Source organism: Lutra lutra, chromosome 9 (assembly GCF_902655055.1).
Source record: "Lutra lutra chromosome 9, mLutLut1.2, whole genome shotgun sequence".
Classification (NCBI taxonomy): Eukaryota; Metazoa; Chordata; class Mammalia; order Carnivora; family Mustelidae; genus Lutra; species Lutra lutra.
In genome coordinates this window covers 79013061-79039639 of record NC_062286.1, presented here as the reverse complement: position 1 = coordinate 79039639, position 26579 = coordinate 79013061, and the positions used below count along the sequence as shown (strand labels likewise).

The window sequence follows — 26579 nt, the reverse complement described above, 5'->3', positions numbered from 1 at the left end:
CTAAACTTTTTGAACTCTTATTATTTTTGGCTGTCTTAAGCCCCAATGATCAATTCTGTGTGATGGAAAAAGATGCTTATTCAAACATACAAGATTCTTCCCAGTCCTTTCTCTTCCAAGTTGGGACTGAGAGGGAGGTAATATAATTTGGATGAGCTACCCAAGTGACTCTGATCATTCCCATTAGGAACCTCTGCTCTAGAGGTAGCTCAAGGTACCTCCCCAGCAGTGTTTTTTTTGTTTTGTTTTGAACTTTAGTGGGTATGAGAATGATCTGGAATGCTCTACAAGACAAAAATCCCCAAACTATACAAAATGTTGCTCTAGAGCTCTAGTGTAATTTTAATTATATAAGGTTTATTAATTATAAAAAATTTTCAAGTTGTATTTGCCAAAAATGATGGGGACTTTTTAAAGGTCTCTTATTATCATACTAAAATATATAATTTCTTTTTTCTGTTCTCTCTCATTGATGATTCTCATTGGAGATACATTCCATCTTTACTTCTGACTTATTTCCTGGTATTTTTATTAAATTTTGTGTAATGAAGCTGTAAGGTGCTTTGGAACTCCAGTAATTAGTGCATAGTGACTGGTTTTCTGAGATGAAGCCTGATAATAGGGAGAAGCTCACCTGAATAGACATTTATTGACTGCTTACTATATGTCACAGCTGTTCTAGGTCCTTTACATATACAACCTTTTATCTCTCAAAGTTAATTCACTCCTGAAAATCCCCCTATAGGGAAACTCTCTTAAAATGTAAACAGAATTTGTAGTAATTTTAATGGTTAAATTTCTTTAAAATAATTGTAGTTATTTTAATACTTAGGATTAGTTATAACAAAATCCAACAAGGCATATCTCTTTATTAATGACTCTATAAGTCTGTCTTCTTACTCCCTTTGTCTTTTATATCTATTACTCATTAAAACTATGCTCTCAGAAAAACATTGTGATAGTTAGTGCTTGTGTATTTCAAACTTTAAAACGAGAAGAAAAGCTTTCATGGATATAGAACTAAGAAGAAATGGAAAAAAAGCAATGCAAATGATCTCTCTCAGTTATATATAAGTTGATATCACAGGGGCCATAATGTTCAAGAGTCACTGCTATAAATTAGCAAACCAGAAGCACTTGGAAAGAACTTAATGCACCATTGTTAGACAATTCAACTATGAAGATGAATGACATAATGGCTCTTGTTTGGTGCTCATGAGATTTGAGAAATTCAAATGGGTCATTAAATATGTGAATAAATGCCTCATAAGTCAAAATAAGAATATCAACAAAATTAGTTACCTTAAATGTTCAAAGAAAACAATTTTCAGATTTGCTGATAAAGCAGAATCTCTTTACAGTATCTTTTTGTTATTCCATTTTTATAGGAAACTGAGGCATAGAGAGGTCAAGTAATTTGTCCAAAGTTACACATTTGGTAACTGATGAAACTAGGATTTGACCAGGTGGCTGGCTCCAGAGCTGCATTTTTTTGCCACTAGGTTATATGGTATGTAAAGGTCTTGTGTTACTGCTTTGGAGACTTGTTATGTTTTTGCAGAGGTAAGCTAGTCACTGCTATGATACTTCTCTGTCTTAAGGTTTTCAATTTAAGGGTTCATTTCCACTGAAATAAATTTATTAAGATTTAATTATTGACTTAAAAAACCAATCTATAGTTCTTTCTTTGTTTTCCTCCTTACCCTTCTCCTAAAGGACTTTCAGCACTCCAGGATATTGAAACAGGAGTGCAGCATATTTTAGCAGACATGATTGCTAAAGACAAAGACACGCTTGACTTCATTCGGAAATTGTGAGTAACTCTTTTAGAGAGTTTTTTGCTTTGTGGACTCATGCTGTTAAGGGTCATATGGTTAGTGCTAACACTAGTGTTCATTAAAATCTTTATTTTTAGACTCCTTTTTTGGTAGCAGAATTCTTTGTTCAAGCAACAGAACCCTAATATGTAAAACAGATAAAGGTAAAGTTGCTTTAATTGAATTCTAGGCAGGGAGCCTGAAACTCTGCCTGCTCATCCTCCTTATGCTGACATACCTCAGTGGAGGGCTCTGAGGAACAGTTGAAAAACCATTGCACTATACGATGTATGCTAGAGAGAGAGTCATATCCATTTAGACTGGGTGGCATGCTTCTTAGACATACTGTGATGTATGTATTTTACATGTATTATAATATCTCATTTCTGGTATTAATAAGTGATTGAGTTAACTTGAGAATGTTTAATATCAGATATAGATAAAAGTGCTGACCTCAAAATGAATTTTCAGCTGATGGAGAGAGCTGCTTATCCATGGTATCATGGTCCATTTATAAGAGATTAAAACCTCATGACCTAGGCCCTACTTGGGCTTTTGGATTTTATGCCTCATTAAAAAAAGATATTATCTTAAAACCCTATTTTAATATGTTTTTTAGCTGTGTATCAGCAGAGAAGACAGGGTCTTGCCAGCAGTTTGCTCTTATTTCTCCACATCTCTGAGGTGTGCAGAGAGGAAAGGTAGAGATCAATCAGCTGACTGCAGTGGCTTTTCAGGGTTTTTCTTAATATAGGGAGAGAAGTTTCCTATTTCCTCAGTAATAGTAATTCTTAGTAGGAATGAGTCAAAGGAAGAGAATGGCCTAGGTTTAAATGTGTTTATAAGTAATTATCCTCCCAAAATGTGTTTCAGTTTTATACACCATCCCTGGAAGCTGTCCTGCCATATCCTCCTTTCCCTTCTTTTTAGCTTTTACATGGCTCTGACTGCCTAACTCAGCGGTTAGAAAAGGTTGATCTCTAGAACAGAATTATTGATCTGGTATTTGTAGTTTTGGTCTCTTACATGACTGCAGATGAACTGATTTAGGCCTTGCATAGGAGGATTGGGTTGATATAGATAGATAGATAGATAGATAGATAGATAGATAGTTACAGATATGGAGAACCTGTGCTAGCAGAGTCCTCTTTTCATGGGTCAATACGTTTTTATACTTGGGCATCATTAAAAAAAAAAATCTCATTTGGTAATAGCAGAAATTTTTTGCTAACATTATTTCCATAAAATGTGTTTCTTTACTAATGCACATATTAATAACTGCTTGCTTTTTGAATATTTGTTTATCTGGACAGGTGCCAAAATAGGTATATTTGTATCCAATCATCTCTGGCAAAGGTGTCCTCAAAAAAAGTAAATGAGAAGGATGTTGATAAGTTTCTGCTGTACCAGAATTTTTCATGCAACATAAGAAACATCCAGCATCATCAGGTAAATAAAGAAACTGCTTATCCATGTTGATAGTAATAATAATGATGATACTTTGGATTTGCCTATTACTTTACTTATTAAGGAACTGAAGAATTTTAAGGCAACCATTTTCTTCTTTTTTTTTTCATATAAATTCTTATAATGTCCCATTTTTCCCATTTCACAATTGCGGAACTCAAGACCCAGAAAAGTTAATAAAACTGAGTATTATTAGCAGAGTTGACAATATACCACTTCAGATATCTTGACATTTTGGCTGGTGATCTTTCATAGTAGACTTTGCTTCTCACTGTGCTTGGCTTTGAGCTCAATATTGGATCTTTTCCTTATGACATACAAATTAGAGATAATCTGATTTAGAATAAAGTGTGAGATCTCACTTAGTTGCGTAAATTATAGTTATATATTTCTGTCTCTTAATATCATTTTTCAGTTTACTAATTTTTTCCTAATTGTTATATCCACAATGTGGAAAGTGGCTTTTATGTCATGTAGGGGGAAAAAGATGATTTACAAACTGAAAATAAAATAATACTGGCTTTACATTTACTTATTTTTACCAGTGTTCTTTATTTCTTTGTATGCTTTTGAGTTACTGTCTACTGTCCTTTCATTTCTACCTGAAGGACTTCCTGTAACATTTCATGTAGGGCTGGTCTACTAGTGACAGACTCCCTCAGTGTTTATTTGTAAGGTCTTAAAATTTGTTTTTTTGAAATTATTATTTTTTTTTAAAGATTTTTATTTATTTATTTATTTGACAGACAGAGATCACAAGTAGGCAGAGAGATAGGCAGAGAGAGAGTGGGGGAAGCAGGCTCCCCGCCGAGCGGAGAGCCCGATGTGGGGCTCGATCCCAAGACCCTGGGATCATGACCTGAGCCGAAGGCAGAGGCTTTAACCCGCTGAGCCACCCAGGTGCCCCTGAAATTATTTTTAACTGTGGTAAAATGCTAATGTATTTAACTTATACTTTACCATCCTAACCATTTTTAAGTACATAGTTCAGTAATGTTAAGTATATTTACATTGTTGTGCAACCAATCCCCAGAACTTTTTCTGGGTATAGAATTCTAGGTTGACAGTTTTTTCTTTCAGCTCTTTGATTTTATCATCCCACTGTCTTCTGGCCTCCATGGTTTTGATGAAGTATCAGCTATTAAACTTACCACGTCCCTAACACATGATGAATTACTTCTCTTACTTCTTTCAGGATTCTCTGGCTTTAGGTTTTGACAGTTTGATTATAATGTGTCTCACTGTAGATCTCTTTGAATTTAATCCTTCTTGGGGTTCATTTTGATTCTTGGATGTGTTGGTTGTTTTTTATCAAAACTGAGAAATTTGGGTCATTATTTCTTCAAATATTCCTTCTGCCTCTTTCTTCTGTCCTGGGTCTCCTGTTATACATATGTTGGTATACTTGATAATGTCCCACAGGTTTCTTGAGCTGTTTCTTTCTTTCTTTTTTTCTTTCTTTTTTTTTCTTTTTCTTCTCAGACTGTATAATCTCAATTGACCTATCTTCAGGTTTGCTGATTCTTCTCCTTGCTCAAATGAACTATTGAACCTTTCAGTAAATTTTTCATTTTAGTCATTGTAGTTCTCAGCTCAGAATTTCTATTTGGTTTCTTTTTGTAATTCTCAGCTCTTTATTGATATTCTGTTTGTTGAGACCACAGTCTCCTGATTTTTTTTAAGTCTCTGTCTGTGATTTCCTTGAACTCTGAGCATATATAAGATAGTTGATTTAAAGTGGTCTGGTAGGGGCGCCTGGATGACTCAGTGGGTTAATCCTCTGCCTTCAGCTCAGATCATGATCTCAGGGTCCTGGGATCGAGCCCCACATTGGGCCCTCTGCTCAGCAGCAAGCCTGCTTCCCCCCTCCCCCGCCTGTCACTCTGCCTACTTGTGATCTCTCTCTCTGTGTCAAATAAATAAAATCTTTAAAAATAAAATAAAGTGGTCTGGTAAGACCAATGTCCGAGTTTCTTCAGGGATAGTTTCTGTTAGTTTCTTTTTTCCTGTAAATGTGTCATACTTTCTTGTTTCTTTGCATGTCTTGTAATTTTATATTAAAAACTTGACATTTTGAATATTATAAGTTGGCAACACTGAAATCAGATCCTCCCCCTCAGTATTTGTTGTTGCTGCTGTTGGGGATTTTGTTGTTTGTTTAGTGCCTTGTAAACTATTTTTGAAATGTCTTTGTTCTTTGTTGTGTGATCACTGAAATCTCTTCCACTAGCTTAGTGGACTGCTAGTTATTTGACAGAGATTTTCATAATGCCTAGATAGGCAAAACAAAAAAATACATTCTCCTAGTTCTTACGGATTGACTGTTGGGGGGTAATCCTTCCACATTAGTATAGCAAGGCTATTTACAGCTTTGCCCTTAACCTTCACTTCCTGTTTGCATGGTGCCCAAAGGTTAGTCAAAGGTGAAAGCTTAAGGTCTTTTCAGAACATGTATCTAGACCCAAGGATGCATACAGACTCCCAAGATTCTCTGATTTGTGGAGGAACTTTAAAAAGCCCCTTTCCCCTCAAGTATCTAATATTTAAGCTTCTTTATCATCCAGGTTTTTTGGTCTGTTTGACTGTAATCCCTGTAACAACCTGCTGTTGAACCTTACCCCTCAACACTGTGACTAATTTATTTGCCTTTAAATACTTTTGACAAATGCCACTGAAGGGAATGGCTTCTGTCCGGGGGAAACTCTGAGACAGGCAAAACAAAGGCAAGCCCTTGAGTCCATCCTTCAGGGAACCATGAGATAGATCAGAACACACAATCACAAATTTTTGAGAATAAAGTCCATGTTGCTCCCTTTGGCACTAGCAACCTGTGCTAGGAATGTATGAGCCACTGCTCATCTGCAGAGTAGAGGATGGCAAATGGGTAAATTAATTTTCTTTAAAAGTTCCTCTGATGGTTGTAAGCTTTTTATTAGGTCCCAGAGTTCTGAAAAGGTTGATTTTGACAGTTTTGGTCAGTTTGTTACTGTTGTAGAGGGATAGACTTTTGGAGTTCCCTTCTTTATCGTGTTGGTGATGTCATACCTAATAGCATCTTTAAAGTGTGCTAACAGACCTTGCTCTATTCCAAGACCAGAATGTGGCTTTACCATAAACTGTCTTTCTTTATCTTGTTTAATGGTTTTTAAGTTTAAGTTTACTTTGGTATCAGGATTGCAACCTGTATTTTCTTAATGGAAATCGCTTCCTCACTTGTTTTAATCTTAGCCCTACAGTTAACATGAAATGCTTGCCATTAATCCTTTTTCCAGAACTTTCCAGTCTTTTGTTGTGATGAAGCTTATTCTTTAGTCCAGTAGGGAGTTGGCCAAGCTTTGCTGTAGAGGACCAGAGAATAAATTCTAAATTTTCTGAGCCAGCTAGCTTTTGCTGCAGTTACACAACTGCCATTGCAGCTGACAGTAGTCATAGATAATACAGAAACAAGGGCGCATAGATTTTAATTAAATTCTATTTATGCAAGCAGAGGTTTGACTGGATTTGGCCCATGGACCATAGTTTACTGACCCCTGCTCTTCTGTATTTCTCAAGGAGGATGTATGTGTACAGTATTCTCTGAGTTTTAACACATTCACAGTTGTTTCCAATGGGTTTGATACATGAACCCCTTAGATCAGTATAATATTTTTTTGTTTTTACTTTCTTTCTTTAACTTTCTTAAATATGTTGGTCTGTTGTTGCCTTGCTTTATATGTTGCTTAAGAGAAATCAGATGGCAACCTAGTTCTTTTCTCTAGAAATGCCAAAGATGTGGGTCCATGTTGTTTTATTTTCTTTATTAAGGTTTCATAGGAAGATGAGGGGGAGATTTGGAATCAAGAGATTGCCAGTGTTCTCCAAGCCTGGAGGTCCTCAGTATGACATTTTTAAAATTAATTTTTCCTTCCATCTGTATTTTACTGTTTAAAGAAAAGATAATGAAAAAAATTACAGTGCATTACCTTTCATGTGATATTTTCCATCATTACAGCTATTAATTTTTTAACTTAAACAGTGATATACAGACGTGAAAAGGTATTTGTTTGTTTGGTTTAAGGTAACATGAAGAGTTATCAATTAGCCCCCAATTTTTTTTTTTTAAAGATTTTATTTATTTATTTGACAGAGATCACAAGTAGGCAGAGAGGCAGGCAGAGAGAGAGAGGAGGAAGCAGGCTCCCTGCTAAGCAGAGAGCCCGATGCGGGGCTCGATCCCAGGACCCTGAGATCATGACCCGAGCTGAAGGCAGAGGCTTAACCCACTGAGCCACCCAGGTGCCCCCCAAAATTTTTCTTGGACACTTACTATATATTGGTTCCTACTTGTGTGGAGGTGACATGGCCTTTGCTCTGGTTAGTTGTAAGAGTTACTTATCTGTTCTTGATCTAATTCTTTTATGTGATAAATGATTTGCAAAGCTTTTCTCCCATGCTGTATATTCTTTTTTTACCTTCTGAATGGTGTCCTTTGATGTGTAATTTTATTGAAGTCTAATCTATTTATTTTTTCTTTTGTTGATCATGCATGTAGTGTTACATGTAAGGTGTTACCTAACTCATAGTCATGAAGAATTTCTCTTATATTTTTTCCTAAGAGTTTAATAGCTTTATGTCTTATGTTAAGGTCTATGACCAGTTTTGAATAATTTTTGTGTATGAGGATGTAAAGGAGTCCAGCTTCATTCTTTTGAACATAGCTGTCCAGTCATCCCAGCATCGCTTATTGAAAAGACTGTTTTTCCCAACGAATTGTCTCGGCATCCTTGTTGAAAATCGATTGTACGTGTATGGATTTGTTTCTGAACTCTAAGTTTTATTCTGCTGATCTGTGGCTGTCCTTATGCTAGTAGTACACAGTTGTGATTACTATAGCTTTGTAATAAGTTTTGAAATCAGAAGGTAGGAGTCCTTCAACTTTTTTCTTCTTTTTCAAGATTGAATCTGGGTCCCTTGAATTTCTATATGACTCTTAGAATTTGTCAATTTCTGCAAAGAAACTAGCTGAGATTTGGTAGAAGTGCTTTGAATCTGTAAATTATTTGGGGTAGTATTTCTATTTTAGCAATATTTAAGATATTGCTAAACATGGGATATTTTTCCATTCTTTCAATTTCTTTTAGCGGTGTTTCGTAGTTTTCAGAGTGTGTGTTTTCCACTTCCTTTTTACATTTATTCCTGAGTATGTTACTCCTTTTGGTGTTATGGTAAATGAGGTTTTTTTGTTTTTGTTTTTGTTTTTTTTGTTTTGTTTTTTTAGAATGCTTATTGCTAGTGTATAGAAATTGATTATCCTGCAATCCTGCCAAATTCTTTATTAGTTCTAATAGTTCTATAGTGAATTCCTTAGGGTTCTCCATATATAAGATCATATTATATGCAAATTGGGATAGTTTTCTTTCTTTTCAATCTAGATGTCTTCTATTTCTTCTTCTTGTCTAATTGCCCTGGCTATAACCTCCAGTATGATGTTGAATAGAATTGGCAAGAGGAGACCCTTGTTATTTTAGAGGGAAAGTATTCAGTCTTTCACCATTAAATATGATACTATCTGTGGGGTTTTTATATGTGATCTTTATCACATTGAAGAAGTTGTTTTCTTTTTCTAGTTTGTTGAGTGTTTTTGTTGTGAACAAACCTGGAATTTTGTCAAATATTCTTTCTGCATCTATTGTGTAAGAAGATTGTATGACTTTTCTTTTTTATATTATTGGTATGCTATATCATGTTAATTGATATTTGGGTGTTAAACCAACCTTTTATTCCTGGAATAAGTCCCTCTTAGTCCTAGTGTGTAATCCCTTTTATATATTATGGATTTATATATTTATGGATATATATATATATATATACACATAATATATATATAAAATATATTTTATATATTTTTTTATTGAGGATTTTTATATTTGTATTCATAAGAGAGAATGGTTTTCATTTTTGCAATGTTCTTGTCTGGTTTGGGTATCAGGGTAAATGGAGTTGAGAACCTTTTTCTTCTATGGTATATTTTAGAAGAGTTTGGAAGAGTTGGTATATTTTAGAATAATTGATGTTAATTTTTTAGATGGTTGCTAGAATTCTGTGGTGAAGCCATCTGGGCTTGGACATTTTCTTGTGGGAAAATTTTAAATTACTAATTTAGTCTTCTTTACTTATTGTAGATCTTTTCAGATTTTCTGTTTCTGTTTTATTCTGTTTTGGCAGACTGTCTTTTTAAGAATTTTTCCATTTTATTTAAGTGACATAATTTGACATATGTTATTCATAGTATTCTTATGATCCTTTTTATTTCTATAACTTCCATAGTAATGGCCCCTCGTAATTTTGATTTTGGTAATTGGAAAGCTCCCCCCTTTTTTCTTGGTTTAGTGAAAGGCTTTTCAATTTTGTGATGTTTTCAAAAAAATTTTTTGGTTTTGCTAGCATTATTTTGTTTTTCTATTCTTAATTTTTCCTATGTTCTTTATTATTTCCTTTATTCTACTTGCTTTGGGTTTGTGTACGCTTCTTTAAAGGAATGTTTTTAATGTATTTTAAGACATTTGCTTAAGAGACAGACAACCTGATCTGATTTTAAACTTTTATTTCACTTGTTATCTTTGTTATTTGGGATAAATTAGTTTAAAAAATTAATATGTAAAGTGAAGATAATATATATCCCCCTGTTAGCTTTGAAAGTTAAATGAGATAAGTATTTAAAGGGCTGAGATAGGCCTCACAATTAGTAAATGCTTAATAAATGACAACAGTTAGTAGTTACTATTCCACTTGGGAATTTGCATGCATCCTTATCTTAGCAATATATTCTCACAAATATAGAAAGAAAATTTTGTAACTCCGGGTGATCAAAAAGTTTTGATTAATCAAATCTGAAAAGATTTTTAGATCACCAAAGTCTCTTCCTGTGAATGTCATAGGCTTTGTGCCTGTATTTTATTTAAAAAAAGACTTTTGAAAAAAGTTTAAAGAAATGATTATTTTTAAATACATGTTTGGTAAACAAATTAATAAAAAATTGATACAGCTGTAGGCTGGATAACCACTCTGTTTATTTCACCAGTGTTGACTGGTTAAATTGACCATTTACCTATTTAGTAGATCATCAGTCTTTGCTATATATGTGTGCATTCAGATTCTGGCAATTAACCGTGGAGAAAATTTGAAGATACTGACTGTCAAAGTCAACATTTCTGATGGAATAAAGAATGAATTCTGCAGGTGGTGCATCCAAAACAGGTCTGTTTATAGAGGTTTACAGAATTTTCCATCTTCCATTTCTAACATACCATACTGAGATCTATATGTACTGATACGGGAAATTGTCCATTCTGTTAAACAAATAGATACTGACAGACAATGGATGTGTGTCCTTTTTACATTAAAAAAGTAGAAATCTTGTGTATGTTTAAATAAGAAACAGGATATATTAAATATTAAAATAAATTATTACTAGTGGTTATCTCTCGGGAAAGGGACTTTTACATTAATACTTTTTTGTACCATTCGAACCTTATACAGAGTGTTTTCTCTTATGAAAAGCTAAATTAACAAAAACATAGTGCATATGGCATATCTGTAATCTTTTGATCATTAAGGATAATTGAAACAATATAATTTATTAGATATGACAATATAAGTCTCTAAACATAGATGCAATTTACTTAAAAAGTTTTGTACATTAAGGATGATTGAAACAAACATTAAGTTTATTGGATATTTCAGAGAATTGCCCAAACATATAACTCTTTATTATCCTTTTCATTTGCTAAGGGAACATTTTAAAATAGCACTACAGATTTGTATAGAACTCCTAACTTTTAGTTTTAACTTTTCAGAGTGTATTTGATCCTTAAAATAATCTGTTCAGTGAGTAGAGCAGATTTGTAGCTGCCATTTGACCAATGAGAAAATTGATGCAAAGGTAAAAAAGCTTGCCTAGAAGTTAGGACGTGTAGATTTGGGGTATGCCCCTCACAAGCTAGTTCTGTGTAACCTTAATTTAGGGAGATTGCTGGGAAAGCTCTCTGAAGAGGTAGATGAATTTTTCTTTGGGAGGAACAAGTGCTATATTTTTTGGAAGTTAGCTCTCTTGTCCAGTATCGTTCTTTCATCAATTGATTGGAAACCAGTTTGCCAAAACCCAATTCCATGAAGGATCAGCTTGTTTAATGACCAAATAATGCTAACCAAGGACCCATCAAGTGAAACAACTATGTCAATATTAGTCAGTACATAAATTGTATAAGCCATATAAACCAATTATGTTATATCCATTCAGTGGAATTCTATGCAGCCATCTTAAGAAAGTTGAGATAGAGCTAAAATTGAGATATAAATATGTCTTATTAAGTTAAAAGACGGTTTATAATTAGTATTTATAGAATGGTCTCATTAATGGCAAAAAATAGGTCTATATGTATGTGTAAGAAAATTTTTGAAAAAATAGAGATGATCTATTTCATAGCTCTTGTGTGAGATTTTAATTTTCTTTTGTATAGTCCCCTGTAGAGTTTTCTTTAAATGAATGCTTATTTCTTGTGTAAACAAACAAATTTCATTAAAAATAAAAGGAAATAAATACCTAAAAGAAATTATAGATTTAAACAATTGTATAAAGAAATTAGATAATTTTAATTTAAAATATGATGAAGTTCCAAGAGAGTTTCATAAAAAGAACAAAATCCTAGAAATGGATATATCTAAATTTGAATTCCAGTTATATGACTTCTTATTCTTGTGACTATGAGCACATTACTTAATTTCTTTCAGTTTCCTTATTGTCAAAGTGATGAGTAATACCTTTTCACAGATTTAAGAGAATTAAATGCTATTCCATGTAATTGTGTAGCCTTCAGTGGTATCTTGTTACTACAAAGTAGTGGGATTGCTGTATAAAACTCCTTTTTAGAAATGGCCTTTGTAGGGCCGCCTGGGTGGCTCAGTGGGTTAAGCCGCTGCCTTTGGCTTAGGTCATGATCCCAGGTCCTGGGTTCGAGCCCCGCATCGGGCTTTCTGCTCAGCGGGGAGCCTGCTTCCTCCTCTCTCTCTGCCTGCCTCTCTGCCTACTTGTGATTTCTCTCTGTCAAATAAATAAATAAAAATCTTTAAAAAAAAAAAAAAGAAATGGCCTTTGTAAATAGATCACAGTAAATTGGAGACAACTTCTCATTTTCCTATGAATGTTCATAATACACAGTATCAGAGTGTATAGTTAGGGCACTTATTATTTAGGCTTTAAACTGTTACCTTCACACTAAATAAATGTTAAGGAATGATTTCCTTGGAGAGATATAAATGGTTTTTCTTGGCTCATCTATATTTTATTTCATTCAGTTCTCCTCCAATTGAATCGTTAATATTATGTGACTTATGCTATACATTCCTGGATATAGTGATACAAGTTTCAGTTACATTCTAGAAGTCTCTCTTCATATAGATAATGGAAGAAACTCTTCTATGAGAACTAAAGAACTACAACAAGAGCCAGCTAAAATACTTCTGGGAACCAAAGAACCATTCTCAAGGAATTGTTTTCATTTTTTAAACACATTTGAATGACTGGAGATACTCACTCAAATCTTTTCTTCTTCCTCCTCCTCTTTTTTGTTTTACTCTCTTTGTCCCTACTTCTTCCACCTTCCACCTTTCTCATGTATTCATTTATTCAGGTTTATGCTAGATGCTGGAGATTCACCTATAAATCAGACAGATATGTTGCTTGTCCTTGGTGACAATGTAGTTTAATGGAGAAGAGCCTGAGCAAATAGTTAAAGAGTATTATAAAGGGGAAGTGCCGTGTTTCATGAGTTTGTAACAGGGAGCCCTAATGTAGTTTGGGTTTTGTGCATGTGTAGGTCAGAGACAGAAGGAGATGAACAGGAAGCAATAAGAAATGAGGATTGACTTGTAGGCATTGATCAGATCATACTTAATTTTCTAGACAGGGCAAGGATTTTATTCTTAAGAGTAATGAAAAGCCAGTAAAGGGTTTAAACAGAGGATTGTCATGATCAGTTTGTATTTTAAGATCACTCTGGCTGCAGTATAGGGAATTATTTGGAAGGAACCCAGAGTAGATGTGAGGGCAGGAGCTAGGTTTGTGAAAAACTATTGAAGCTTCCAGAGGTATTGGGCAAACAATATTAAGGATTTCTGTGTTTCTCCTACTAGCAATGGGGGAACCTAAGTTTGGTCTTCAAGGGCATGACCCCCATCAGATATCCAACACATACATTTAAAAAATCACTCCAGGGGCGCCTGGATGGCTCATTGGGTTAAGCCTCTGCCTTTGGCTCAGGTCCTGGGATCGAACTCTACATCAGGCTCTCTACTCAGCAGAGAGCCTGCTCCCTGCCCCCCCCCCGCCCCGCCGCCTGCCTCTCTGCCTACTTGTGATGTCTGTCAAATAAATAAATAAAATCTTAAAAAAAAAAGGGTCTTCTGGCCTCTAAGGATTATCTTCCAGGCATATTGTCCCATGACCCAGGACTGTTTTCTCTCCTAACTTGCCAAGCTCCATACCATGCTGTATAAGACCTTTAATGATCTGGCCACTTCCATATTTTCTAGCCCCATCTTCCTCCCACCTGATCCTAACAGTTATACTCTAGCAGTACTAATCTTCTTAAAAGGACTCATTATGTTCTTTCATGCCTGTATGCTTTTCCATGTGCTATGGTTTCTTACCGGTACGCTTTTTTTTCTGGGTCTTGTTTGGTAAAGCACAGTTCATTTTTTAAAACCCATCTCACATGTTTCTTCTGGGACGTCTTTCATGACATTGGGTTCTCCAAATTAATAATAATAACAGCAATAACAGTAACAACAGTAGTATTAATTGTAATGTTAATAATGGATGTCTGAATCATCTACTCCTTCCTAACCATCATGCTTTTGGGAGAAGGTGACAGTAGGGAGTAACAGGGATTTGAGTGGAAGGATGTATGTCCTGAAAGCACTTTTATTCAAATTTAAAAAACTGTTCTACTCAGATAATAACCTTCTGTGGCAAGGATTCAATTAGGTGTTACTATGAAACATTGCTTAAATGTTTGTCCACTGAAACTTAGTTTATTTCCTACCCAAAATAAGTAAGAGAGATGAGAGTGTCCCAAGGGTATATTAATGGTTTATTTTATTGTGATTTATAAAATAGATATTTTATTAATGGTTTCTCAAGGGTCGTTGAAGGGCAGAGATGCTATAGATGGATGGAAACATGGAAGGGCTTGAGCTAAATTTGTCCTTTTTAGCTTGTGTTTTTCTTACTGTTCTTTATCCAGTGCCCACTACCATTCAGTTCTCCGACATTTATATCCATCGGCATGCATTCAGATACACTGCATTTTAGACCACTGTAGCCTGAGAAGTAGAATGAGTTCTGCTAAGGAATGGCAAGAGGCAAGGGTTAAAATAGAGTTCCTCCTTTGCTCAGTTTGCTTTAATTCAGGAAGAGATCAAGGAATAGGCAAAGAAGGTTACATGTTGTCTTAGCTTTGCTGTCATAACAAAATACCATAGACTGAGCAGCTTAAACAACAGAATTTATTAACTCCTAGTTCTGGAGGTTGTAAAGTCCAAGGTCAAGATACATGCTGATTTGGTTCCTGGTGAGAACCCTTTTCTTGGTGTGCGGACTGCTGCCTTCTCACTGTGTCCTCACCCCACTGGCAGAGAGGGGGATAGAGAGAGGGCAGGATCTCTGATTTTTTCTTCTAAGGGCACTAATCCCACCATGATGGCCCTGTCAGGATACCTCTAATCCTAATTATCTCCCAAAGGCCCCATCTCCAAATATAATGTCATTGGGGGTTGGGGCTTCGACATACTAATTTTAGGGGATATAATTTAGTTAATAGCAGTGCGTTTGTTGTTTTCTGGTGACTTTCTTATGTCTTAAGATTTTCACCATTAATAATAATGGTCTGGAGACTTTTCCCAGGAAGAAGAAAGGTTTTTCCTCCCTTACGTTTTCTATGTGACTGTGGTTACCAGGTTTTTAAAAATAAGAACTCCAGATGTCATAGTAATAATTTCCAGACATTACAGTCATTCCTCACAGATTATGTTACTTTGGCTTCAATAAAGTTTTTCCCCCTTTTCTGTTCCACTTCCTCTCCCCTCTTCCAGGAGTCCTTTCATGCTCTTATTATTACTACATGGGTTTTAGTGTAGGCTTTTCTTTTTTGTAGGTGGAGACCACGTGGCTTTGCAAGGCCAGAGTTAATGAAGATCTTACACAATTCACTCGATGATTCTTTCAAACGCCTTATTTATCCTCTCCTCTGTAGAGAGTTCAGGTACGTATCTTGTGGTAGTTAATTTTAGGCACTGTTTATTATTATTTATGGTAATAGACCCATTAAAGCCTGATGTAAATATTCATTGACCCACTAACCCATCCAAAGAACTGAGTCAGGATCACAAAGCAATTATATAGTTAAGCCTGGAGTTCAGTCTGTAGAGGCATTCACATGTATAAACCACAAAACAGAGGTCTTAATTACAGTGTACTTTTCAAATCTTGACCAGTTAATGTGTACCCCTTCCAGTCCTATAGTACCAGTTTTGCAGATTGACAGCCAGGACAAACAAATGGTTTTATTGATGAGAGGTTTAGCTTGGGGTAATAAACTAAGAAGTTAATGGAGAATTTAGTTGGAAGCAGTTTTTGGAGGTAAGAGAACCAAAACAGCATGAGAAATTCATCATGTGCTCAGTGGGTCACATGACAAATTTATTACTATGAATTTATTCCTAGGAAGAGAGAAAGCTAATATATGTTTCTAATTCTAAGTGGGAGTTATGTAGGTGAATAACTATCAGCAGCAATGAGCACGTATTAGAGGAGATGATTAAAGCGACCATCTAGGGGCGCCTGGGTGGCTCAGTGGGTTAAAGCCTCTGCCTTCTGCTCAGGTCATGATCCCAGGGTCCTAGGATCGAGCCCCACATCAGGCTCTCTGCTCCGCAGGGAGCCTGCTTCCTCCTCTCTCTCTCTGCCTGCCTCTCTGCCTACTTATGATCTCTGTCAAATAAATAAATAAAATCTTAAAAAAAAAAGTGACCATCTAAATGGACTATTGGAAGGATTAAGAGTTACGAAAAAGAACTGCAAAAGAGCTGAGGGGCAGATTGTGGGTTTTTGTAGGGTAAGAGATGGAAAGAAGTTTGAGGAGGCAAAAACCCTCTTTCCTGCTTATCTCTAGCCTTTGTCTTTGTAGTCAATCTTCAAACCAGCCATTCCCTGATATATTCCTTTCTATGTGTTGCGGACTTTCTTCATTTTCTCTTATACGGATTTTAGCAAGGGTTACTTGAAAACTCTAGATTTCTAGCCATCTCTTCAAGCCTATGAGAGTCGATAGCAGCTTTTAGAATGTTTGCCTGTTTTTCTTTTACTGGACTTGGCCATTGACTTTGGAGGTGTTGACAACAGGGACTGAGGAGGTACTATAAAAAAAACACAAAGCTTCTTTGACAGGCTTCTTTTTATCAAAGTCATTCATTCTCTTGATTCATCCTTCATAGCTCAGTTGTCCCTTAACAATATTGTTTCTCTTCAAATCCTATTTCGTTTCAAGTCTGCGTGAGGTAACATCTCTTGCTTTTGAGTGCTGGGGCATAAAATTTAAAAATAAGGGGTTTTGTTCATAAGGAAAAAGAGAAGGTTACCTTATTCAGAATTTTGTTTCCTCTTGTTTTTCTTTATCTTGGTTTTTCGTGGAGCATATAATGTCCAGTGGTGCTTCCCCCCCCCCCCCAGTGGTGCTTTTGACAGTTTTGCATACATTCGACTTGAGGAGCTTCACTGCCTCTGGAATGACTTCATTGTGATTTGATGTAAGCGATTTGGTGTGGGACTGTTTAATGTTTAAACCTTCTTTGACTTTTTTTAGCAGTGAGCAAACAAGAGCACTTCTCTTCTCTTTTTCTAAAATGCCTTTAGTTAAAACAATATATCTTATTTTAGTCTGTAAGTCAGTTTGCAGATGCTATCTACAGATGTGTCTCTTGATAGAAATACTTGTAATTACCTAAACAGCAATTGAGGGAGAAAACTCCCAGTTGATTTTTCTTTAAAGAAAATTACTTCGATTCTCTAATTAAAAAGAAATTTGTCCTAATGTAGAAAAATTGAAAGAATCAGTAAAACACTAAGGAAAAAAAACCCACAAAATTTCACTTCCTAAAGATAATCACTGTTAACCAGACCTTTCTCCATTCATGTGTGAGTACTTAGAACAACCATACAGATTCTATTATTTTGCAGACATTTGATTCAGTTGACTATACACTCTGCAGTCTACTTTGGATTTCTTATTTCTGTAACAAGATGATTCATCCTTGTGTTGTTTTTCACAGCTACCTCTTTCATCAAATCTGTGTTGTCAGTTACCAAGTGCTGCCTATTTTCCCATCCTTTATTATACCTTGAATTTTGCCGCTTTTTGGTGTCTGTGGTTACTGTTTTAATTCAGGGTATGATAATTTCTTTTCTGGATTACTGTTCTAGCGTCACAGATGATCTCTGTCTTGTTTTGGCATACTACACCTTTCACATCGCCATCCTTAAACTCCCGTCTGATTATTTCATACTCTTCTACTTAAAATTCTCCAGTGGCTCTTCTTTGTCTTTAGAATTAAATCAAAGCTCTTTAGAAGACCATGCATAGCCTTTTGTGGTCTGATTTCATTTTGGCTCTACAGCCTTATGTCTTGGTATTTCTTTTTACTTTAGCATATGAAATTACTTGCTTTTTCTATAATGAGTCACGAGTCGTTAATGTATGGTTCTTCCATTGCCTGCAACATTTTCTCTATGCCTTCATTCTATTCTCCCTGCTTTTGTTGGCTTAACTCTTGCTTACTCTTCTTGATTCACCTGAGTAGACGTCTCTTTTAGAGAGTTTTGTGGTTTAATGTCCTTCCCCATATGTTCTCATTAGCATCGCACTTAACCATTGTTTATACTTACCTGATTATTTTGCTGTTTCTTCCACTCTGCAATCATGTTCAGAGCAGGGATCTTGTCTTCAGCTTTGTATCTCACACTGATCAGGGTACTTTATATAAGACTGACAGCAAACATTTGCTTTATAAATAAAGTTAAAAGTGAAGATTCAGAAATACCTATCATGATATTTTTCATGTTGCTTGGCTGAATGTGGGAGAATGAAGTGAAAAGATGAGAGGAAGCCTTAAGAAACTGACTCAAACACAAAAAGCAGACTTTAGTTAGCTGTGTGTGCCTTCAGATATATAGATAATTCTACCCCAGCACTGATATGAAATGTACTTTTTTTTTTTTTTTAAAGATTTTATTTATTTATTTGAGAGAGAGACAGTGAGAGAGAGCATGAGCTAGGAGAAGGTCAGAGGGAGAAGCAGACTCCCCATGGAGCTGGGAGCCTGATGTGGGACTCGATCCCGGGATTCTGGGATCATGACCTGAGCCGAAGGCAGTCGTCCAACCAACTGAGCCACCCAGGCGTCCCTGAAATGTACTTTGAATTGTTTTTGTACTGTCGGTTTTCTTGTGACCATGGCGTAAATGTCTTCACCTGTTCTAAGGGAGAAGACATACTTTTTATGTCTTCTTATAAAATCACAAGAATTTCAGGAGATAATATGTTAAGAGCTTTTGTTAAGAAGATGAATGGTGTTAAGGGGCACCTGACTGGCTCAGACAGAAAAGTGTGTGACTCTTAATCTCTGGGTCTTGAGTTCGAGCACCACATTGTGTGGTGTGTGTGTGGATTACTTAAATAAATAAATACTTAAAAAAAAAGTGAATGGTGTTACAATTTAGTTTTTAAATGCCTTTAATTCCTTTATAGACATATATTTTTATCCTAAAAAAAGTTTTAAAATTAGAATTCTAATAACTTCTCTGGAGAAAACCTGGGAAATTGTATGCATGAGGCATGGTTCTGGACTGATTACTAATATCCTTGGTCATGTCACATCTCTGTGACAATGACAAGGTGGGGGCTCAATGTGGAGAACTGAACAGAGTAAGAAGATGACATTGTGATTTGTATAGGTAAAAGTGTAAAGCTAAGTACTGATGGAAGAGACTACTTAGGATTCAATACTTTATCACTAATCTTGTGTTTATATTTTTAATCACCTAATAAACTTTAACTTGACTTGTTACATGATGTCCAGGTCTTTATATACTCTGTTTCTCTCACATACACAGATATTTATACATATAGATTTCGTATATAAAAGGGCAGATAGAAAAGGAATATAGGTATGACACACTAAGATTTGCTTCAGAATTGTTTGTGGTTTCATGTATTATTGCAGTTAGCAAAAATAGACTCAGTATAATTTTATATATGATCTTTTCTCCTTTATTTTGTTATAAAAGTTACTCCTATGAGGAATAAGTGTACGGAAAGAATTCTGTTCTTTGCAGGAAGAAACTTGAGGTGAATGAAAAAAACTGAATACTTTCTCTTTTTCCTTTTATTTTTTGGTTTCTAAAGAGCCAAACTAACATCAGATGCAGAGAAGGAATCAGTAATGATGTTTGGACGGAACCTTCGTCAGCTGCTTTTAACAAGCCCTGTTCCAGGGCGCACCTTGATGGGAGTGGATCCTGGTTACAAACATGGTTGCAAATTGGCTATAATTTCTCCTACCAGTAAGTACATCTTTCAGCTCTTCAATGAAAAGTTGTTTGGTTGGTCCTAAGTTTCACATCATACATACTGTGAGGATTTGAAATAATGTTAATTTTTGAGGCTCCGAAAATGGTTTTCTCACACACGGTAGTGTGGGAACTAGAAAATCAAATTTCATGTTTGTCTTATTTGTTGGTCAAAAATCTCAACATGTTACTATCATTTATACCATGCCTTTCCCTGTGTCACAGTGGAGATGTTGAAGATTAACTAGGCTCAAGCTTGAAAAACTATTCCCCATCAACTTCTATTTATTATAGTGTATTATATATGATGCATTTTAACTCTGTGTATTTTAACTACCAGACATTTTTGTTTTGCCCAGCATTTTTCCCCTTATTTACTAACTACCCTTTCTATTGCCCTTCATTTCTTGCTGCATTTCTGTGTCTACATTTGAGATTATTTTCTCTGCTTGACCCTCTAACCTGTTACATTTAATATGGGGTCAGCTGGTGAGAAATTGTTTAGTTTTTGCCTAAAATGTTTCTGATTTGCCCTCATTTATGAAGGATATTTTTGCTGGATATAGAATTCATGACTGGCAGTTATTTTCAGTACGTTATAGGTATCATTTCATTTTTTGTTTGTGTTCTTTCCCCCTCTGGCTAGTACACTTTTTGTTGAGAATGAGAACTCAAACAAAAACCTTATTATTGCTCTTTTGAAGGTAATGATTTCTTTCTTCCTAAGGCTGCTAAGATTTTCTGTTGTGGTTTTCAGAGGTTTTCTTATGTGCTTAGCTCTGTGTGTGGTTGTGTGTTTTGTGTGTGTATGTGTTGTGTGTTTGGTTTTCTGAGGTTTTTTTACATGAATTCTGCTTGGGATTTGTAGAGCTTCTTGGTATTTCTTTCTGGAATTCCAATTACATATATATTAGACCTTTCAATTTCCTGTTTTTCTGTTTTTCATTCTTTTTTATACTGTTTGTCTTTATATTAATTAAGCCTCTATTCTGCTATGTCTGATCTGCAATTAAAGCTATCCATTGAGTTCCTTATTTAAATTATGGTGTTTTCAAGTTTTTGAATTTCCATTTGGTACCTACAAAAAATAGATTTCAGTTCTCTAATGAACTTTATCACTTTCAGGTTTTTTGAGCTTTTGTATTTTCCTTATTTTCACCTTAAAGTTCTCTTATTATTTTTATATTATTATATTATGGACTATTACTATATGTTATGTATTACATATATATTATATACAATAATATATACTATTACATTTATTTGTTCGTTGTTTCTTTTGGTTTAGATTTTTCTTTCTGAAATAACTTTGATTTTTTTTAAACGATTTATTTATTTGAAAGAGAGAGGGAGCATGAGAAAGAGCACAAGCTTGGAGTAGGGGCAGAGGGAGAGAGAGAAGCAGGCTTCCCACAGAGCGGGGAGGCTGACAGGGGACTTGATCCCAGGACCCTGGGATCATGACCTGGGCTGAAGGCAGATGCTTAACTGACTGAGCCACCTAGGTGCTCCTGAAATAACTTTCATGTCTAATTCAGTTTTGAGTTCTTACATGTTATTTCTGGGGTTTTCTAATTCTGATTTATGTTATTCTCATTTTCTTTCTTTCTTTTTTTTTTTGGTAGCTCATTCTTTAAATTACAATTTTTCTCTGCGTTTTGTGAACACATCTTTCTGTAAGGACATACTAGTCTTTGTTTTTAACTTACTGTTTTAAAAAAATAGTCATTCTGTATGGAATTTGACCGTCATCCTTTTCTGTTGCTTAGGTTTACATAAAATTCATTTTCCCCAGCTTTTAGGGTAGAAGACCAGGTCAGGAAAGATTTTCTAGCTGTATATCTCTAGAACTGTCCCTTCTTTTTTCCCCAAATTACTGGTGTTGGGGGGAAAGCACTGTAGTATCTCTATGAATAAAGAGATAGCCTTCTACTTTCTTGAATCGGTTTTCCTGATGCTTTCTCCATTTTACCTGGACTTCTTTCTCCTTTGACCATTTTATCCTTATCTTACTCAGGGAGGATATGATTTCCAACAGTTTCTCAGTTGGGGTTTTTGTCTTGGAAAGGATATTCTGCCTGGGTTTCACGAGTTCATAGAGACCAAAGTTTCCAATCCTTCCAAAACTCAATGGGCAGACTTTCTACTGACTTATAAATTGTAGTATGCAGAGGTCTTTCCCAAACTACAGGGAAGTACCTTTTGATATTTTCTGGTCTATGAGATACTTCATTGCTTGTCTCTTCTTGCTCCCACAAAAGTACCAGTGCATGTAGCTCTTGGTAGTTGCATTGTTCCCACTTGATCATCTTTTGAGTTTTGTGGAATACTTTGCTACAGATAGCCTTGGGTTTTTGATTTTGCTGTCCTAGTTGCTCTTTTTTTATTATGCTATACATTTTTACAGTAAATGGGAAGCATATTTTACCAATGTCTTTTCCTGCATCTCTTGAGATAACATACGTGTTCGTATTTGGATCTGATATTATTTGTATTACTTACAGGATGACTTTTTAAAAATACTGTATGCACTCCCACATATATATGTATGTATCTTCAATCTGTTTGGTACGACATTTCCAAGAATTTATCCATTCCAACATTTAAATTAACATGAAATTGTTCATAATAGTCTTTATATCTTTTTAAAATTTTATTATTTTTTTGTCTTTATATCTTTTTAATCTGTGCTGAAGCTCTAGTTGTATCCTCTTTTCATTTCTAATATGATTTATTTCTATCTTTTTTTAATTTACCTATAACTTCTTTCTTTTTCTTGATTGGTATTGTTAAAAGTATATGTTTTTCTTAAGTGATTTTTAACTTTAAACTTTACCAGTCCTCTTCATTACATATATATTTTTCTATTTTGTTAATTTCTGCTTTTAACTTCATTAATTCCTTCCTTCTGCTTTCTTTGACATTATTCTCTTGTTCTTTTCATAGCTTCCTAAGTTGGTCACTTAGCTCATTATTTCTGTTCTTGAGGTTATTACCCTCAAATGTTGAATTTATTTTTCACTGAAATATAATATAGAGAAACACCAAAGTCATAAATATGCAGCTTAAGAATTATGCAGGGAAAGAAATGCACGTATCTAAACCCAAAGAAGAAATAGAATAGTATTACAACATTGTCTGGCATTTGGTACATATTCAGTAAATATTAGCTCAATGTTATGTGTTATTAAAAACCATTTCTCTTTTTGGTATCATGGCATATAATCTAGTTAATAATGATAAGTAGCAAAGTAGTGTCCTTATAACTTCGGAGGTAACAAAATTTCAGAGTGTTTGGAAGAATCTGATTTAGTGAATATGAATGATTCATCCTGCATTTTTAAGACAGAGGAGTTCCCTTGTCTAGTATAAATTACTTAATTAAATCATCTTTGTGTTGTGTTTTGTGATTTCTTACAAAATGGCTTATTCTTTTCATTTTCTCTAAGGTCAGATACTTCATACCGATGTGGTTTACTTGCATTGTGGACAAGGCTTCAGAGAGGCAGAGAAAATAAAGAGGCTTTTGCTGAATTTCAAGTATGAAAATAAGTAACCTTTTGAGTACTTCACTGGCTCAGCCAATCAGAGATACCTTTGAAGCTCCTAATTTGGAGGGAGGGATTAAGGGAAGTGCCTTGGTGAGAGAGAAGGAATCATGTAAAACAGTGCTGGGGCAAATTGCTGGAGAACTCTACATTTGGAGACTCTGGAGGGATGCTTCTCCCTTCCTGTGCCACCTTCACTAAACAAAAGGTGGTAATATGAGCAAAAGTGAGCATTGAATTCTTTTATTTGGGCTTTCTCTCTCTCTCTTTCTCTCTCTCTCTCTCACACCCGTTCTTCCTCCCTTCCCTCCCTTCCTCCCTCCCTTCTTTCCTTCCTTTTTTTGGATCTGAGGAGTGGATGCGATAGTAGTTTGAAGCTTCAGGGATTATTTGGCACTGTATTACGTAATTCAGTCATGTCTTTATTATGGCATAGAATGCTTCAGAGTTTATTATTTATTTGTAAATTTGGTTCCTTCTAGATGGGAAGAAAGCTGACTGTTCTTGATGGTATGACAGTAAAATACTTCTCCGTTGCCTCCCATAACAAATGTAGGGGCATTGTCCTTTATTCTACAAAAGTCTGTCCCTCCATTGTGAGATTGTGGAGATGTTGCTTGGCTATATGAGAGAATAAGATCATCCTGTGATAGTATTTGTGCATTTTGTGCATTTTCTCCTGATTGACTTAGAAGCATGCCTTGAGCTCATTCCATTTCTCATCTTGTTTATCCCTTGAAGCTGCAGCACAGTGGTGATTGGAAATGGAACGGCCTGCCGGGAAACAGAAGCTTACTTTGCTGACCTGATAATGAAAAATTACTTTGCACCACTGGATGTTGTTTACTGGTAAGGATGTTAGGAATGTTTGTTTTCTTTGAGAGGCAAAGGAACTTCTCCAGTTCCTTCTGTGATAAATTCTCTCTTCTCTTTTTATGATATGTATCTTCTTTGCCTGCAGACCACCTCTTGCTGTTCACAAGTACTTTGTAGTACGACATAAAGTGTCTGTCTCCTAGAGAAATTTGAGTTTCAGTATCCTGAAAACTCTCACAGAAATAGCATGCTAGGGCTTACTTGGTTTCATGGGGTTTTCTAGGCTGTACCTTGTGTGAGAGCTCTAGTTAATTATTAACTAGTACATAGAACTGTGGATAACTTAGCTTTTTTTTCTTCCAAAGTTCTGAGGCCTATAAATTGTTGGTTTTCAGAACTGACAGCCAAGGGTACATATTACCAGTTAAAAGCACTTCTGATATTCCTTTCTTGTTCGTGTCTTCATTGCAAACTTTCATTTTATATAGACATCCAGTTAACTTCTGAATAGCTTTGGATTAGCATGACCCATTTCTGTAGTCCTACCCCTAGATCTGTTGTAGTTCTGCTTTTGTTCACCATCGGTTCCTTACTTTCTCTTTGGACCTCAGGTAGCCAGGGTTATCTTTTTCTTTTCTTCTTTCTTTTCTTTCTTTTTTTTTTTTTTTTTTTTTTTTAGATTTTATTTTTTTATTCAACAGAGAGAGAGCACAAGCAGGGGGAGTGGGAGAGGGAGAAGCTGGCTCCCCATTGAGCAGGGAGCAGGACACGGGGCTTGATCCCAGAACCCTGGGATCATGACCCCAGGCAAAGGCAGATGCTTAACCCACTGAGCCACCCAGGTGCCCCCACACTTAACTTTTTCAAGCTACAGTAGAATATTAAGTTCTTAAGGGTTTTATTCTACGACAGAAGACAATTACGATAGCTGATATCTTGGGAAGAGTGCACAAGCACCATCTTCCACTGCTGGAAGTCAGCTGATGAGTATGTGACTAACAGGATCAACAAACAAAACCCAACACAGGAAGAAGAATCCTAAGATTCTTTTTAGGCCGAAAGAGGAGGGCTTTATATTTAGTGTAGTGTTCCATATGCCAAGAGGATAATCAAGATGTCAAGAAAACAAATGCAGGGTAACCAAAGGGGTTTAGGAGGTCAGGGACAAGCCGTAGGTACCATACGGCCGTGGTTCAGGAAAGGACCAGATTGAAAAATCCACCTCAGCTTTTCTTCCCCCGCTCTTCCTCTTCTTGTTCAGGTTGGTCTGGGGAGTACTGTGGATCTTCCCTATTCCAGAAACTGTGCACATGCATCCAATCCTTTTGAGAACGTGGTACAAGGACCCGATATAGCTGATTCAGTTTATTTCAGGCAAATAAACTTTTTTGTCTGATTTTTTTAAACTTGTTCATGTTAATTTAATATAAATATCTATAAATATTTATCTAATATAAATCTGTAGTACTTATAAATAGAACTTTCGGATCATTAAATTATTAAATGTGCTAGTGTGCTAGTATGATTCGCTATTTTCAATCCTCTGGCGCATAGTAGGCACTCATTTTATTTTTTGAATATCTAAATATTTGTTTCCATTCATGTTAAATTATTATACTTGACTTTTTTTTCTGCTTTTGTCTTGGTTTTGCCTTTTGTAAAAAAAAGTAGTGTTTTTGTTTTGTTTTGTTTTGTTTTATAGAAGTGGTAAAATTTATTGAAATGTAGAATGGCTAGCTCCTTTGAGACATGCTTATGATCAGTGTATCTAGTTTCTCCCAAACTGAAACCTTCTTAAATCAGGGATCATGTTTTATTTATCTCTACCTCCTTCCCATTAAACATAACATCTGTACTTATACGTCCATCTCAACAAATACTTACTAATTTAGATTCTTAAACATTAAGCTTTAAATTATTTTTAACCAGATAAATCTTTTCAAGCTATTGACCAGAATTACAATACAGAACAACTGTAGACAATTTCCCCTCCGCTTAATGCTCTGGTAAATCTATGACTTACTGTTTTTTCTCTTTTTTCATTGATAGAGAAATTTGCATTTGGTAGATTAGAGGCTATATTTTACCCAAGATAAATGATAGTTTCTGAAATAAAAATATTACATGGTTAGAGTTACATATTTATTTAATGAACTGTGAAAGAATTAAAAGAACTCTTTAATATTTGCCATCTTGTATTTCAAACTATGGTTGGCACACTTTATACTGGTAGCAGAAACATTGCTGGAAATTATAACATTGTGGGCCTTC

General features: G+C 35.3%; 1 protein-coding gene across 2 annotated transcripts in view; it reads left to right on the top strand.

Annotated features, from left to right (window-relative positions):
• Nucleotides 1-26579, top strand: part of SRBD1 (S1 RNA binding domain 1) — a 203997-nt gene that overhangs the window by 33770 nt on the left and 143648 nt on the right. For both annotated transcript variants that reach the window (XM_047745849.1, XM_047745848.1), the window contains exons 8-14: nt 1717-1813; nt 3131-3266; nt 10417-10520; nt 15476-15583; nt 19781-19938; nt 23394-23484; nt 24234-24341. In XM_047745849.1, the coding sequence (XP_047601805.1) occupies nt 1717-1813; nt 3131-3266; nt 10417-10520; nt 15476-15583; nt 19781-19938; nt 23394-23484; nt 24234-24341 (802 nt within the window). The remainder of the gene's footprint in view (nt 1-1716; nt 1814-3130; nt 3267-10416; nt 10521-15475; nt 15584-19780; nt 19939-23393; nt 23485-24233; nt 24342-26579) is intronic.